Here is an 18796-nt window from a genome sequence, read left to right on the forward strand (position 1 = left end):
TCTTGGACATGTTGAAGAAGACAGTGGCCTAAATTCTTAAATTTAAGAACCTGCTCTTGTTTCTTAGTCAGAAGAGGAAGCAATAGAACATCACACTTGCTCAGTCTTTGTATGAAAAACAAAGGCATTCTTGGGGGGGGGGGTGCAGAGAGAGAGATGGAAAGAGCCAAAGGTCAGATTGGCTGAGGCAGTCTTTCAGTGGAGGAGCTCAGAGAGGTGGAAATGGAGATCACTGGGTTTTGCCAAAGAAAGAGATTTCCAGATGAATTCTCAAGTTTGCAAAAGGGAGAAAGTGTGAAAAAGAACAGCCATATTTTCAAGCTCAATTCAGTACTTGAAGGTGGTATCTTGAGAGTTGTTAGACAACTTAGTAGATCAGCTATGCCTGAAGAATCTAAGCATCCTGTTATAGCAGCAAAGAATCTCGATATCTCAGACATCTTTCTGAGGAGTGTAGATCAAGAGATGGAACATGGTGGGCATAACCACGTGTTGTCCAGGTTGTGCTTAAAAATACTGGATTCCTCCCATATCCCTTCATGCCCTGACCAATCAAGAATCTATCACCCTCTTCCTTAAATATACATAAGGACTTGGCCTCCATAGCTGCCTGTGGCAAAGAATTCCACAGATTCTTCACACTCTGGCTAAAGAAATTCCTCCTCATCATTCTAAAAGGATATCCCTCTCTTCTGAGGATGTTCCCTCAATGGAAACATCCTCTCCACATCCACTCTATCAAGGCCTTTCACCATTCGATAGGTTTCAATGGGTTACCCCTCATCCTTCTGAATTCTGGTGCATACAGGTCTAGAACCAATCCTGGAATTCATTTTCATTCAATCCTGGAATCATTTTCATGAACTTTATTTGAACCATAAGATATAGGCCCATCGAGTCTGTTCCGCCATTCAATCATGTGCTGATCCAATTTTTCCAGTCATCCCCACTCCTCAGCCTTCTCCCCATATTTTTGATGCCCTGGCTAATCAAGAACCTATCTCTGCCTTAAATACACCCAGTGACTTGGCTTCCACAGCTGCTTATGGCAACAAATTCCACAGATTTACCACCCTCTGACTAAAGTAATTTTTCCGCTTCTCTGTTCTGAATGGATGTCCTTCAATCCCAAAGTCATGCCCTCTTGTCTTGTACTCCCCTGCCATGGGAAATAACTTTACCATATCTAATCTGTTCAGGCCTTTCAACATTTGGAATGTTTCTACGAGATCTACCCCCCCCCCCCCCAACCATACTCCTGAACTCCAAGGAATACAACCCAAAAGCTGCCAGAGGTTCCTCATACAGTAACCCTTTCATTCCTGGAATCATTCTCATGAATCTTCTCTGAATCCTCTCCAACGTCAGTATATCCTTTCTAAAATGAGGAGCCCAAAACTGCACACAATACTCCAAGTGTGGTCTCAGGAGTGCCTTATAGAGCCTCAACATCATATCCTTGCTCTTATATTTTATTCCTCTAGAAGTGAATGCCAACATTGCATTCACCTTCTTGACCACAGACTCAACCTGGAGGTTAACCTTTAGGGTATCATGTGCAAGGACCTCCCAAGTCCCTTTGAATCTCTGCATTTTGAATTCTCTTCCCATTTAAATAAAAGTCTGCCCGTTTTATATCTTCCACCAAAGTGCATAACCGTACACTTTCCAATATTGTATTTCATTTACCACTTCTTTGCCCATTCCCCTAAATTATCTAAGTCTCTCTGCAGGCTCTTTGTTTCCACAATGCTACCTGATCCTCTACCGATCTTTGTATCATAGGCAAATTTAGCTACAAATCCATTAATGCCATAGTCCAACTCATTGACGTACGATGTAAAAAGCAGCGGTTCCAACACCAACCCCTGTGGAACTCCACTGGCAACCGGCAGCCATCAGAATAGGCCATCAGAATTATTCCTACTCTCTGTTTTCTGCCGATCAGCCAATGCTCCCCACATGCTAGTAACTTCCCTGTAATTCCATGGGCTCTTATCTTACCTAAGCAGCCTCATGTGTGGCACTTTGTCAAAGGCCTTCTGAAAATCCAAGTACATCACATCCATTTTATCTCCTTTGTCTACCCTGCATGTAATTTCCTCAAAAAATTACAGGTTAGTCAGGCAAGATTTTCCTTTCAGGGAATCAAGCTGGCTTTGGCCTATCTTGTCATGTGCCTCCGGGTACTCTGTAACCTCATGCCTAACAATTGATAAACAATGTTGCCAACCACTGATGTCAAACGAACAGGTCTATAGTTTCCTTTCTGCTGCCCCTCTCATTTCTTGAAGAGTGGAGTGACATTTGCAATTTTCCAGTCATCAGGTACAATGCCAGAATCTAATTATTCTTGAAAGTTCATTTCTCATGCCTCCACAATCTCTTCAGCCACCACTTTCAGAAGTCTGGAGTGTATACCATCTGGTCCAGGTGACTTATCTACCCTCAGACCTTTCTGTTTCCCAAGAACCTTCTCTCTAGTTATGGTAACTTCACACACTTCATGCTACCTGACACCTGGAACTTCTACTACACTGCTAATGTCTTCCACAATGAAGACTGATGCAAAATACTTCAATTCATCTGCCATTTTGTTGTCCCACATTACTACCTTTGCAGCATAATTTTCCAACAGTCTTATCCACTCTCGCCTCGCTTTTATACTTTATGTGTCTGAAGAAACTTTTGGTATCCTCTGTAATATTATTGGTTAGCTTACTTTTGTATTCCTCTGGGTCTATACTCACTGAAATTCAGAAGGATGAGGGGGATCTCAGTGAAACCTTTCGAATGTTGAAATGCCTAGACAGAGTAGATGTGGAAAGGATGTTTCCCATGGTAAGAGAGGGCACAGCCTCAGGATAGAGGGGTGCCCTTTCAAAACAGATGTGAAGAAATTTCTTTAGCCAAAGGGTGGTGAATTTGTGGCATTTGTTGCCACATGTAGCTGTGGAGACCAGGTCATTGGGTGTATTTAAGGCAGAGATTGGTAGGTTCCTGATTGGATATAGCATCAATGGTTACGGAGTGAAGGCCAGGAACTGGGGTTGAGGAGGAGATAGAAAAAAAGTATCAGCCATGACTGAATGGCAGAATAGACTCAATGAGCCAGATAGCCTAATTCTGCTCCTGTGTCTTCGGGTCTTGTGTATTCCATCTTTACCTTCTTAATGACTTCTTAGTTGCCTCTTGTTGGTTTTTAAAAGCTTCCCAATCTTCTAACTTCCGATTGATTTTTGCTCTATTATATGCCCTCTCTCTGAATTTGATGTTTGCTTTTGTTGACTAATTAAAGTTAATTTCTAGTTTCTCCAAATTCCTACATGATACAAGTAGTTTGAAATTATACTTGGTTCGTCCTCAAGCTGTCTATTATAACTACAAAAACTTTCAGAGGAAGCAATACTTTTGAGTATAATTTGTCATGTGGGTTTGGGCGGCAGTTATCAAAGGGTGTGCAATGTTGGGTGGTGGTAGAAATAAATGAATATAGTCACCTGTAGAACTGCATGGCAGCATAGACGGGGTGAGTAGGGAGCACATGGTTTTTGTTGACTGTTCGTATTTAGAATTCAGTTAGTTGGAAGCATGTCAAATAGTGCAATATTCCCTCACTTAGCCTCTTAGTGACTTTTAGTTTGTTTTCAGGCAGTCGCTACAACATCTATTTAAGCATGTTTTATTTGACATTTTATGCGTATGGTTTTAATTGTGTAGGGCTAAAAATGAAATGCATAATCTTGCATTCCTTCTGAAGAACTAGGGCAATAACTAGTTCAGGGATATGAATAGATAGGGATGGTGTGGGGAGATAAATTTTCTGTTTAGCCAATTAGCTGGTGAAGTAATGGAGCAAAATGTACATTAGACAACTTAACTGTTTCATTGTTGTTCCAGTTTCCAATACTGCATACCTCAGTATGTCCTTCTATTTTGCATTGTCAATGAATAAACTAAACTTTCTACTGAGGAAATAGGTGGAACATTGTTGCAACTTGTATGCCCATGAATAGAGATAGCTCGAATTATTTTTTTGTCATATCTGAAATTTAGACTGATTATAGGTCAAAAGCATTTCTAATTTCAAGGCCACCTATAACACTCAGCTTCCCTTCATCATTTGCCTTGAACCCTGCAATTACTCCATATAGTTAGACAACTACTTGTTCATTCAGTACTGAAATAGTATCAATTTTCTTTTTAGCTAAAAAGCTTGTTCCACCAATTCAATTCTTTTATTGCCAATAACTTCCCTCAGTCTGGCAACTGTTCTGAAAGTGATCTTGACTATTTGCATGGGGTACAGATGCAAGGTCATTGTGATACCAATTTTCACCTGGAAATTGCCAGATTCCACTTTGCCTCATCTTAGCTGCTGCTGGAACAGTTGTTATTTCTGAACTTAATTATTTAAAAGTATTCCAGGCTGTTTTCTCTTCCTCCATAAACTTAAGCTCATCCACAACTCACCAGCCTTTATCCTAGCTGGAACAAAGTCCTATTCACCTATCACCCAGTGTCTTCTCCTCTATCTTGGCTTCCTGTTAATGAACTGCTCAGTTATAAAATTATTATACTTGTTTTCAAGCCTCTCTGACAAGTTCACCATTTCCATCACTATCTATTCCTGTCCAATCATCCTCAAAAATATTTGCAAATATCTAAGAGGCAATGTAAATTAATGACAGTAAACAGTATACCAGGAAAGAGAGAACTATTATTTAAGGTCTTTGAAGGTACAGACATTCTGAGAGAGTATTTGCCAATGGTACCTTGGCAAATATCAATGTCCTTAACAGAATGCAGATATTTACAAGAATTAATCTTGGAATAAAGGATTTTAGTTACAAAGTTAGGCAGAGTTGGTCTTGGAACAAATGAAGTTAGGGGAAGAATTTTTCCCATTATTATTATGACATGTTTGGAAAGGAGAAGTGAAGGAAAGCAAAGGTTACATTTTGACTCTTACAATTTTTAAACTATTTGTTGATCCTTGATGTAAGACAACTACTTGTGACTCTGCCTTTAGTGTCTCACCTCCAGGCTCTGTAATTTACTTGAAACAACTTTGCCTCTTTACCCCTTTGTGTCATTCTTTAATGCTTATCACTTCAACTGCGCATCTGCTCTGAAATCTATCTGTTTATCTGGCTGTGTGATAATATCCCCTGACATACTTACTGAAGTTTTCCTATATTAAAGGCATGGTCTAAATGTCAGTTGTTCTTACTTAACAGACCTTGCAAAGTAATTGATAACTTCTATAAACGTGTGAATTGAAAACATGAACCAACATCAAACAATTGTCAAAATTATAACTAATAAGCAAAACAACACAACACAACACCTAATACTTAACAAAAAACTGGTAAATGAAACCTAACCACACCTAATGCTCAATCTTTTAGAAACAAATACTTAAATTGTACTAGAAAGCCAGAGTAAAATCTCATTATTAATATAATGACATTTAATTACTAAATAATACCAATATGTAATGAATATCTTGATGTGGGCTGCTATCCAGGCACAAAAATTAAACGAAATAGATTTAATACTTTTTCAGGATTATCTATTAAGTTAATTATAAAGCAGTTACTTACCTATTTTTCACACTAGTAACTGTTCACTGGAAAAAGAAATCTTCAGTAACTAAGCTTTGAAATACATGGGTTGTACTTCATTATGCAGAATACAGTTTCAATTTGTTTACTACTTCTGAGTTGCATAGGAGACATAGTGGCACATTGAGCAGAGTTGCTGTATCACAGTTCCAGCAATCTGGCTCTTTCCATGCCTCCAGTTTGCATGGGTTATTCCTGTGACCATGTGGGTCTCCTCACATGTTCCAGAGGCAAATGAGTTGCTAGTTGGTTTTTGTAAATTGTACTTAGTATTAACAAACAATACCCTCAGATGGTGTAGGTTGTTAATGCAAACAACCCATTTCACTGTATATTTCAATGTACATGTGATAAATAAACTTGAATCTTAAATATATGTGGGTGAAAGATTAAATCTCTGGGAATTTTATGGAATATAGGGAGAACAAAATGAAATGACTGCAGATGCTGCCTGGCCTGCTGAGTACCTCCAGCATTTTGTGTCTGTTGCTTAGATTTCCAGCATCTGCAGATTTTCTCATACTTGGAATGAGTGTAAATGGGTGCATGATAATTACAGTGGATTCAGTGCCTGCAAGAAAATGAATTTCGGGGTTGTATATGCTGATATTCAGTATATATCCTTTGATAATAAATTTACTTTGAACTTTGAATTGAGTCTGTTTTTGTGTTGCATGACATCATAATTCTGAGATTAACAATAAGCTAATTTAACTTCCATTATTAAATATATTAATATTTGAAAGCATCTTAAAATTTGTTTAGGATATGGTTTATTATGTTTAACTAAATTGGAATATTTGAAAAATAAGTATTTAGTTTATTGAATATTAATTTTTCCTATCTGTTTTATTGGTTTCTTTTAGAAAAACTTGCTATAAGCCTTACAAGTAGTTCTGAAACAAACCACTGCTCATGGTGTATGTAGAACATTACATCTTTCTCAATTTGCAGTTAATAATTGGGCACTATCTAAAATAAATTACAGTGAAAACAAAAATAAATGTTTCTACATTTTGTGCTCTCAGACCACAGGTGCGAAAAAAGGAAAATTAATTTGAATATTTGCTGTAAAGGTACCTTTTGTAGCATACAAAACATATTGTTTCACAACTGGATAGTACAAGAGAACACTGCCATGTGAAGGATAAGTAGAGTTAATCCTTAAGATACTACTGAATACAAGGGTCCCACTTTATAAAAAATATTTGTGTGAAATAATAGGTTCTATTTTTATTTTAGTTTGATACAAGAAGGAATTTCACCTTTCTTATACAGCGATAGAGAACCTTCATTAATGAATGGAATTGGAAAACCATGGATCCTCACAGAGCAACATCTAAGTGAAAGTGTTGGTAAACTGAGCCGAATAGGTCTTTCTGCTCAAGCAATAATTTATGTCATGTTATAGAAATAGAGATGGGTATGAATTTTTGTAAGTTGTACAGGTGGAAGAATAATGTAGAAAGGTGGAAGATTATTCATAAAGGAAAGTGATCTTAGGATTTAATAGTATTGCTACAAAAGACCACTTAATGAGGAGCAGTGCTGTGTATCACTATAGACTAAGGGATTATCATGGATAAGTTGAAGGTTGAATATGATAAATTAAAGAACATTTATATTTGGGGACACAAACACGAGGAAATCTGCAGATGCTAGAAATTCAAGCAAGACGCACAAAATGCTGGTGGAACGCAGCAGGCCGGCAGCATCTATAGGGAGAAGCACTGTCAACGTTTTGGGCTGAGACCCTTCGTCAGGACTAACTGAAAGGAAAGATAGTAAGAGATTTGATAGTAGGAGGAGGAGAGGAAAATCCAAAATTATAGAAGACAGGAGGGGGTGGGGTCATGGGACGGGAGACCTAGGGAGAAAGAAATGGGGAGGGGAGCACCAGAGGGAGATGGAGAACAGGCAAAGAGTGATGGGCAGAGAGAGAGAGAGAAAAAAAGGGGAGGGGGAAATAAATCAGGGATGGGGTAAGAAGGGGAGGAGAGGCATTAACGGAAGTTGGAAAAATCAATGTTCATGCCATCAGGTTGGAGGCTACCCAGATGGAATATAAAGTGTTGTTCCTCCAACCTGAGTGTGGCTTCATCCTGATAGTAGAGGAGGCCATGTCCGCCAGAGAAAGCAGGATTTCCCAGTGGCCACACATTTTAATTCCACATCTCATTCCCATTCTGATATGTCTATCCATATGTCTAATCTGATGGCATGAACATTGATTTCACTAACCTCTGTTAATGCCCCTCCTCTCCTTCTTATCCCATCCCTGATTTTTATTTCCCCCTCCCCTTTTTTCTCTCTCTCTGCCCATCACTCTTTGCCTGTTCTCCATCTCCCTCTGGTGTTCCCCTCCCCCTTTCTTTCTCCCTAGGCCTCCGTCCCATGATCCTTTCCCTTCTCCTGCTCTGTATCCCTTTTGCCAATCACCTTTCCAGCTCTTAGCTTCATCCCACCCCCTCCGCTCTTCTCCTATCATTTTGGATTTCCCCCTCCCCCGCCTACTTTCAAACCTCTTATTATCTTTCCTTTCATTTAGTCCTGACAAAGGGTCTCGGCCCGAAACATCAACAGTGCTTCTTCTTATAGAATCTGCCAGGCCTGCTGCATTCCACCAGCATTTTGTGTGTGTTGCTTATATTTGGGGATTCCACTTAGAGGTTTAAGTGGTTTTATTATTGTTGCAACTGGAACTTTTGAAATTATATGTGTCTTAAATTGGAGGTGGGCTAATTGGTGAAATAAGAAGGGAATAAACTAGGAGAGAGTTGAAACCAAACACAGACAAGTAAAACTGTAACTGAATAATAGTGACTTTTGATGAGCACATGTTTCAGATGTAGGCTATACATTCCACAAAGAGAACCAAAGCTGAAGAAGAAAGAGAAAGTGAGGGGGAAAAAAGAAAAGCAAGGATAAAAATAGAAAATGAAAGGGAAAATTAGAAGAAGATGAATAATGATAGTCTGAGAGAATGACAGGTAGCTTCAGAAAATCCAATCATCTTCCACTGGCCTGTAAATGCAAGCAGGTAATAAGAAGATAATCGGTGAAAGATGAGGATTAAAGTAATGCTCAATGTGCAGAGGGGCAGTAGACATTGTTGAAATGCATTAGGTATTACTCAGGTGGAGGCTGCTGCCAAATCTCGATTGAAATGGAGATAACAAAAATAATGGATGAAATGGAAACTGATAAAATGTAGAAATAAAACTGACTATGTTTAAAGTGAATGTGTCAACCTGATATAAATGGAATGTATTTTACTTTACCCAGGGAACCAGAGTTAGATATTGTAGGAAAGCTTGCCAAAATTTTCCACTGCTCTCTAGAAAGAGAGGAAACCTAAGAGTGATTAATATGCTTGGGTGATGTGGGAAAATTTTGTGAATGGGGCTTGTTTCTATGCCAATGTTTTTGAACTGGTAAAATGAAAAACCATGGCTCTCTGTGTTGAATGAAAATTGGACAGACATAAACACAAGAGATTCTGCAGATGCTGGCAAATCCAAAGTAACAGACACAAAATGCTGGAGTAACTCAGTAGATCAGGCAGCATCTATGGAGGGGAATAAATGGTTTACATTTCAGGCTGAGACCATAAGATATAGGAGCAGAAGTAGGCCATTTGGCCCATTGAGTCTGCTCTGCCATTCAATCATGGGCTGATCCAATTCTTCCAGTCATCCCCTCTCCCCTGCCTTCTCCCCATACCCTTTGATGTCCTGGCTACTCTACCTATCTAGCTCTGCCTTAAATGAACATGATGACTTGGCCTCCATAGCCGCTCATGGCAACAAATTCCACAGATTTACTACACTCTGACCAAAGTAATTTCTCCGCATCTTTGTTCTGAATGGACATTCTGAAGTCGTGCCCTCTTGTCTTGGACTCCCCTACCATGGGAAATAACTTTGCCATATCTAATCTATTCAGGCCTTTCAACATTCAGAATGTTTCTATGAGAACCCCCCCCCCCCCCCCGATTCTCCTGAACTCTAGGGGATACAGTCCAAGAGTTGCCAGACGTTCCTCATATGGTAACCCTTTCATTCCTGGAATCATTCTCGTGAATCTCTAATGTCAATATATCCTTTCTAAAATGAGGAGCCCAAAACTGCACACAATACTCCCAAGTGTGGTCTCATCATGAGACTTTTCATCATGACTAGAAAGGAAAGAGGAAGAAGCTGGAATAAGAAGGTCAGGATGGGAGTGGGGAGTGGAATTAAAATGGTTGGCCATCTGCAAATCCTGCCTGTTGCGGACAGAGCAAATGTGCTCAACAAAGCGGTACCCATTCCTATTTCAATGTGTCCTCTGCTGCCATAATGAAGCCGCTGTCAGCCTGAAGGAGCATCACCTCATATTCTGTCTGGGTAACCACCAACCTGACAGTATGACATTGATGTCTCTAATTTCCAGTCATTTCCCTTCCCTTAACCCTTCTCTATTTTTTTCATTTCCTTCTTACCCCTTCACTTCTCCTCACCTGCCTATCACCTCCTTCTGGTGTCTCTCCTCCTTCCCTTTCTTTCATGGTCTACTCTCCTCTCCTATAAAATCCTTTCTTCTTCAGCCCTTTACCTCTTCCCCCAAGCACCGCCCAGCTTCTTACTTACATCATTCCCCTTCCCTACCCACTCACTTCCCCTCCTCTAGCTTCACCTATCACCTCCCATCTTGTATTCCTTCCCCCCTCCCCCACCACCTTATTCTGGCTTTCTTCCTCCTCCTTTTCCAGTCCCAATGAAGGATCATAGCCCAAAGCTTCTACCATTTACTCCTCTCTATAGATGCTGCCTGATTTGCTGAGTTCCACTTGCATCGTGTGTGTTATGATGGACTTCACAATTATTTCCACTAGTTACTAATAAACCAAATCATCCCATGAAAAAGTTATTTGGAAGAAAAGCATAACTTAAGGTCATTTTACGCTATGTTTGTTTTGTTCTCTCCTTAACCAATAAAGGTATGACTGAAAAAAATTTCCCTTTCAAATATGGCAAGATTGAGAGCCGAATGTAAATTCTCCGAGAAATATAGCACTCCTGAAGAACTATACTTTGAAAGGACTGAGAACTTGGAAAAAAGTATTGATCTTTCCAGGATAGAACATGACGACCCAGAATTGCAGAACATGTTTAATGATTCAATTTTACCCAAATCTGCAACGTCAACAACTTCTCCTGTACCTAAATTTGCGCAGTTAAACGCTGAATGTTTTGAGGAAAAGTTGCCTCTAAATCCTGAGAAATCTCAGCCCAGCACAATAATTGACACTGATTGTAAACCAGGAGCTGGCCAATGGAGTACAAGTATGTCAAGTAAGTCTACAACTTTTAGAGGAACAATGCTGTCAATAATATTTGAAGAGAGTGTTCCAACCCCCACATCAGACAATGAGGAGAATTGTCAATCCAGAATGGAAGAGACTACTACTGTTAAAGTCACTAAAGAACATGATTCAACACCATCCAGTTCTCTCAAGCATTTCAGTGGAAAGACTGAAGCTCCTCGTAAAACCAGATCCAGATCATATTCTCAAAAATCTTCTATTAATTTTAATTCAAATTTTATTGAGAAATCCATCATCAAAAGGAAAAACAAAAGGGCAAAAAGATTGCCTACAAAGCAGGTATGTTTTGTAATGGTAATCCCAAAGTCTGCAGATTTCTAAAAATAGCATGCAACTAGATTTGGTTTTAAGAACTGTATTCATTTTTACTTCAGTTTTGAGTGATTCTAACAATTTGGCTCTGGCTTCAAACTTGAGCAGTGAAAGAATTTAACAAAGTTAGTGAAAATATTTTGAATGGCTAAAATGATGCATGTAAGCGTTATTCAGACCAATACTGAAATAAACTGGTGCAACCCGGTGATCAATTCTGTTGCAAAGACTACTTTAAATAAAAAGAATAAAAGTGATCTATAATCATCCGTATTTTTTTGCTGTTTTTCTACAGCGAACTCTGATACAAGAATGGACAATTCACCAATTAAACAACATTGAAGAAGCCAGCAAACATGAACTAGTTATAGAAGCCGAGTAAATGCACCAAGTTTGAGACGGGAAATACAAACTGCAATTCAGAGTGCTCTTTTATGCTTGCTATTAAAAGCTCATTATTGAGATAAAGTGAGAAATCATTAAAACCTATAAAAACTCAAATAAAGAAATGAAAAATATTAACTAGCTAAAACTTTAATGTCTGAATTTTTTTATAATTAAAAACTAATATTATAATGTGATTTTTCTCTTTCTTCTCATCTGCCCTTTGGAAACAGATTCTTTGAAATCAATGGGCCAACAGATCACGGGCTAGGTCTAAGCTGGCAAATGATCTATGAGTCATACACTCGGGTGTAGATGGTAGCTAATTTCAGCAGGATTTGGATTTTATAGGGAGTCCAAAGGGAGGTAGCATGTTTTGCATGTATAATCCAGACTAATAATGCATCTGTATTTACAATATAATTTGGAATAATGCAACATTTTGGATAGAAAAAGCCATTTAAATACTAGAAATAATATTTACTGTTTAACATGGCTGTCACCACAGAAACAGAAATTATATTTAACTAAATTAACAGGAAAATTTCAGCCTCTATTTCCTTTATGATGTGGTTGATTGACAATTTCACTAAAATTCAAATCCAAGCTAGATAAGTTCATATTGAATTGGAACCCTGGTATTTTTTTTTGGGAGTTTGTTTCAGAATTTAGTGAAGACCTTATAGAAATATCATCTTGTAATTGAAATTAAAATTTAATTGCATGAAGAATGAATTGGGAGAAATTGTTATGGGAAACAGGGAAATGGCAACAGAATTTAATGCATACTTTAGATCTGTCTTCACCAGGGAGGAAACAAGCAATCTCCCAGATGTATGGATGGGCCAGGGTCATAAGATATCAGAGGAATTGAGACAGATTGACATTAGGAAAGAAACTGTGATGAGTAGACCGGTAGGACTGAAGGCTAATAAATCCCCGGGTCCAGATGGTCTGCATCCGAGGGTTCTAAAAGAGGTGGCTCAGGAAATTGCGGATGCATTGGTAATCATTTTCCAATGTTCCTTAGATTCAGGATCAGTTCCTGAAGATTGGAGAGTGGCTAATGTTGTCCCACTTTTCAAGAAGGGAGGGAAGGAGAAAACTGAGAACTATCGTCAGTCGTGGGGAAGATGCTTGAGTCCATTATTAAGGATGAAATAGTGGCACATCTAGATGGCAGAAATAGGATTAGGCCGAGCCAGCATGGATTTACCAAGGGCAAATCATGCTTGACTAATCTGTTGGAGTTTTTTGAGGGTGTAACAAGGATGTTAGACGAGGGTAAGCCAGTAGATGTTGTGTACCTAGATTTTCAGAAGGCATTCGATAAGGTGCCACATAGGAGAATGGTGAGTAAAATCAGAGCTCATGGCATTGGGGGCAGGGTTTCAACATGGATAGAAAACTGGTTGGCAGATAGAAAGCAAAGGGTAGCAGTGAATGGGTGTTTCTCAGACTGGCTGGAGGTGACTAGTGGGGTACCACAGGGCTCTGTATTGGGACCACAGCTCTTTACGATTTATGTCAATGATTTAGATGAGGGCATTGAAAACTATATCAGCAAGTTTGCTGACGATACTAAACTGGGTGGCAGTGTGACATGCGAAGAGGACGTTAGGAGAATACAGGGAGACTTGGATAGGCTGAGTGAGTGGGCAGATACTTGGCAGATGTCATTCAATGTGAATAAATGTGAAGTTATCCACTTTGGAAGCTGGAACAAGAGGGCAGAGTATTGTCTGAACGGTGTAGAGTTAGGTAAGGGAGAAATGCAGAGACCTAGGAGTCCTAGTTCATCAGTCAATGAAGGTGAATGAGCAAGTGCAACAGGCAGTGAAGAGGGCAAATGGAATGTTGGCCTTTGTTACAAGGGGAATTGAATACAAGAGCAAGGATGTTCTTTTGCATTTGTACGGGGCCCTGGTGAGACCACACCTGGAATATTGTGTACAGTTTTGGTCTCCAGGTTTAAGGAAGGACATTCTGGCAATTGAGGAAGTGCAGCGTAGATTCACTAGGTTGATTCCTGGGATGGCAGGGCTGTCTTACGCAGAGAGATTGGAGAGATTGGGCTTGTACACGCTGGAATTGAGGAGATTGAGAGGGGATCTGACTGAAACGTTTAAGATAATTAAAGGATTTGATAGGATTGAGGCAGGAAATATGTTCCAGATGTTGGGAGAGTCCAGTACCAGAGGGCATGGATTGAGAATAAGAGGTCAGTTATTTAAAACAGAGTTGAGGAAGAGCTTCTTCTCCCAGAGAGTTGTGGAGGTGTGGAATGCACTGCCTCGGAAGACGGTGGAGGCCAATTCTCTGGATGCTTTCAAGAAGGAGCTGGATAGATATCTGATGGATAGGGGAATCAAGGGATATGGGGACAAGGCAGGGACTGGGTATTGATAGTGAATGATCAGCCATGATCTCAGAATGACGGTGCAGACTGGAGGGGCCGAATGGTCTACTTCTGCACCTATTGTCTATTGTTTCATATAAATGAGACCCTTAAAGTATAAATCAGTAAATGAAGGACCTACAAATAAGCAACGGGAAAACAGGATTTCACTGATTAAATGTTATTTTCTGAAAAATAGTTGTCCAATGCAAGGCAGTTAAGCTTTTGTTTACCTTTGAGTATATTAAGAGTCAGAAAAGCTACTTATGCCTCAGAAGGATTGAGAAGTAAAATAACTATGCAGTAATAACATTTTTTAATTTACTTTCTGATACAGGAATAAAGTATGAATCATTAAAGGTGCAGCAATTTTAAGGCTCCATTTCAAAATAATTGTTTAGGATTCTGGTGCCTGAATCTGTTCTGGATGTGGAGAGCTGGACAGGCTGACCATAACATTCCATCCCCATCCACTGACACATTTATGAGCAGAAGACATGTTTAAAGCTACTTAAATAGGAACATTAAAAATACTTAAATACTCTGGTATATTAAATTATCAATTAATTTAAACCATAAATACTAAAAGCATTTACCCACTTTTTACATTCTTATGCCAGTTATCTCTGGTCTCAATGGGAAATATATTAAGCTTCTATTTAGGAATATTATCCTGCAGTGGATTTAATGATGAGTCTAATGGTGACATAAGGTTGTCAGATGAGTTTGAGAGGTGCTGAAGCATGAGCAGCTGTTTTCCAGCAGTTCTGCAGGGAACTACGAACCATCAGTTAGCATCATTCCAGGTAATGAGTATGACTATATGAGAAGTGGCAGAATGATCTGAAGTTAATCATTAATGGCAATATGGATATAATGTACTTAAGGTTTAAAATACTTATGCAGATACAATTTCATACCTGTTGAAATTGACTGTTGTAGAGATAAAGATTGGCTGCATTAAAATAAGCCAGTGAATAGCTTGGATTGAGAGCTATTGCTCTCTTATAGTCACTCATAGCATTGGATAGATCTCCCATAAACTGGCTAATCACACCACGATTTGTAAGCAACTTCGCAGAGTTGTAGATCTGAAAGATTAATTGATAAACTATTTATTTAAGAGGTAATTTACTTAGCAATAATAACATATGCATTATAAAGTAAATAACAATAATTCTGGAATGGAGATGAAAATAACCTTATGAAACCAACAGACATGGTAACTCCAATATTCAGAGTCGACAATGAGTAAACATATCTAAGCCAGGGCAATAGTAAACATTTGCTACAATTGTTCAGAGGATAAATCTGGAATGCTTTAAAGTTCTGCATCCAAATATGAGGCACAGGAAGGAGGAAACCTCCAGGATACTGTCATGACAAGTGAACAGTGCAGTCAAGGAGTTAAGGGGTGACAAAGCCCCATGAAGCAGGCCTGTGGACCCACCATTATCATTGCCAACTATCAAGTACCTATAATACAGAATTTCTTGAGTAAGTTTGTTTTTCTTTCTTATTTATCTTAAAAGTTTAAAAGGTTTTAAACTTTTCTACAACACACTGACCAGTTAAAATGCATTAAGATACAATCACACATTGGAATAAAGTAAATATGAAGAAAAAGTGAAATGAATTACAAGATGCTGGAATTATTTTATGAATAAAGGGTAAAATATCATCTTGATTAAACAGGCAAGGATCTAAAGTGTTTCTACAGGTTAAAAGTTGTAAGTTAAATGTACGCACATGGAAACTTTTATGAGAAATCTGAGACTTGAGTATAAAAACTTATTTCTTCTTCGCTCTCTTTGGTTGTCCATCGGAATCCGATGACGTTGTCCACTCCTTTAATGGTGAGATCTTTGATGACTATACAGTCCTATCCTGGACCCACAAATTCTATTGCAGGTGGGACATGTATATGTGGTAATGATGGCAACCATGGCTCCATTTCTCCTGGCTCTCTTCTGCTGTCTTCGGGTTGTTCTTTCCATCTCCAATATATGAACCCCATCCCTACACAGTTGTTGCCAAGTGTTATGGTCAGCAGCAACATCCTCCAGGTCCTCAGGTCTGATCCTGCACTTCCTTAAAGCATTCTTCATCTGATCCTTATAGTGCTTCTTCGGCCCTCCAGCTGAGCGTCGACAATGATGTAGCTGACATGGGGGCATCCTTATCATGTGCCCCAGCCACTGCAACTGATGCTGGGTGATCATGGACTCAATACTTCTGCAGTTGGTCTTTACAAGTATTTCAGTGTCAGGCACCCGCTCACGCCAGGTAATTCCCAGGATGTGCTGAGGGCAGCTTATGTGGAAGCGCTCTGCTGTGTGACTTGATGTGACAGCTGTAGGTTACCCAATCTTCACAACTATAAAGGAGGATGGTGACAAAGACTGCTTGGTATACAGCGACCTTTGTGGAGGGACGAAGGCTCTTGTTCTGAAAGACTCTACGCCAAAGTCTCCCAAAGGCATCAGATGCCTGTTTACTGCGACTCTGGTTGTCGTTGTCCATGCCGCTATCCTCGGAGAGAATGCTCCCCAGATATTTGAAAGATGGCACTACTGACAGCGTTTCATCACCAACAGTGAAGGCAGGTAGGGTGGGTGGGACACTGGTACTCCACTGGCAAACCACTTCTGTCTTGGTGGTATTGACAGTCAGCCCCATCCTGCTGTACGCTCTCACCACCACAGCAAGGACAATCTGAAGATCCTCCGGAGTATGGGCCACAAGAGCACAGTCATCTGCATACTGCAGCTCAAGGACCCGCTCTCTACAGAGTTTGGTGGTTGCGTGGAGCCTCCTGATGTTAAAGAGGTTGCTATCTAATCTGACGTCCACTGTCACACCACTGCTATCCTCAATCTCGTGGAGAAGCTTGGTAACACACAAGAGGAAGATGTTAAAGAGCACTAGCACACACCCCTGCCTCACCCCTGTGCGTACAAGGAAGGGCTCGGACTCTTGTCTAACGGTTGACTACGCTGGCTGGTGGCGTAGTGGCATCAGCATTGGACTTCGGGGTGAAAGGTCCTGAGTTTGAATCCAGCTGGCTCCCGTGCACGTTTTCCATCCGTGCTGGTTTGAGCGCCGAGCTAGCAACTTGACCTTGTAAAAGAAGTATCAACAACATAAAGTTGATGGCCTAAGCTCTCTCATGAGTTGAAATGTATTTTCTCTCTCTCTCTTAAAAAACCTATTACAGCAACGGAAACATTTAGATACTTAATTAAGTGAAACTGAAACAAGTTCTTATTTGAAATAGTGATCCTGATTCCATTTATTTTATTAAAATGTTCAAGGAAGCAAATCAACTGAGATCAAAAGGACCATTCTTAACTGTCTTCTGAAAAAGCAAAAGGCTAATGAATTGTGTCAAAACTGCTTTGCACTGTGGCAATATCTTCTGTAACAGCACGGTAAGGTAGTTCTGCATTACCTTTTTGATCATTATTGGAGATGAGCAATACATCTGGTTTAGTATTAGTTAATGGTCAATCCTGATTTAGACAATGACATTAATCAAGTGTTATGAATGTACCACAGCTCTGAGGGACCGAAGGGTGCGGGATAGCCCCCTCCTTTGTGAGAATCGCAAGATCACTATTAATTTGGGTCAGGAGACCCAGGAAATGAGAGAGAGACATGCGGATTGTCTTGTTCCCCCAGCGATATAAAGCTACGGGAAACGGTCATTGTCTCTTGAAGACGAACTTGTGAATTACAATACTGTGCTACGTGGAAGCCCTCAGGCAAAGTGGGCTGGTTGAGGGAGGGATTGCATCACCCCCAACCTGATTGACATCTGAGACCCTGTGAGTCAGGATAAAAGAGGGTCTGTGGGAACAGCCCCTCAGACACACCAGAAGAAACGCTAGCGATCCTGTAATAGCGGAAGCCGGTGGGGGAGGAGGCCACGTGCGTTCGGTTCCACTTGCCCCGGAACCGGTGGCTTTTACCACGGAAGAACGGCTTTTAGCTACCAACGGGGAACCCAACTCCCAATGACTCTCGAAGAATTGACATCATAAAAGGAATGAGCAAGTTAAACCTCCGTCTTTCTCTCCAACCAAAGAGGCTGCATCCTACAGCTTGAACGAACTAAAGTGACTTTTATATTTCCATCGGACAATACATTATCCCCTAGAGCTATTTCTTCTTGATTCTTATTATACCCGCGCTTTTAGATTTAGAATTGACAACATATATTATCTGTATGTTTGCATTGATATTATTTTTGTGTATTTTTATCAATAAATGCTGTTATAAATATTACCATCAGACTTCAACGGACCTCTCTATCTTTGCTGGTAAGTGACCCAGTTATGGGGTACATAACACAAGTCAATTGTAAAATGATTTACTTTCTGTTAGAGCTGAAAATAATTTTCATTGCTAACCCTTTACTTTTTAAAGAGAAGCAGTAATTGTTATATCTATTTGACAGAGTCAGTGCTGTTACCGCCATTTCACCAATGGTTACATCCCTCCGGTTGGAGACTCAAGATTTGTCAAAATACACTTAGCAGCAAAATCAGTGCTTCGCATTCCCATTGAGCATTAATTCCTAGAATGACAGGTTTGAATGTTTGAAAAGAGATTAAGCAGTTTGGATCTATTCAGATAAACCTTGATGAATAGGAGGTAATTTCATTGAAAAGTATAAAATACCTTCAGAACTTTATAGAGTAGGTT

At 39.7% G+C, this 18796-nt stretch overlaps 1 protein-coding gene across 1 annotated transcript in view; it reads right to left on the reverse strand.

The window, feature by feature from the left end:
* Window positions 1-18796, reverse strand: part of ttc6 (tetratricopeptide repeat domain 6) — a 283236-nt gene that overhangs the window by 13548 nt on the left and 250892 nt on the right. The window contains exon 30 of the mRNA XM_059956588.1: window positions 15010-15180. Within this exon, the coding sequence (XP_059812571.1) occupies window positions 15010-15180 (171 nt within the window). The remainder of the gene's footprint in view (window positions 1-15009; window positions 15181-18796) is intronic.

The sequence above is a fragment of the Hypanus sabinus genome, chromosome 2, assembly GCF_030144855.1.
Source record: "Hypanus sabinus isolate sHypSab1 chromosome 2, sHypSab1.hap1, whole genome shotgun sequence".
NCBI lineage: Eukaryota > Metazoa > Chordata > Chondrichthyes > Myliobatiformes > Dasyatidae > Hypanus > Hypanus sabinus.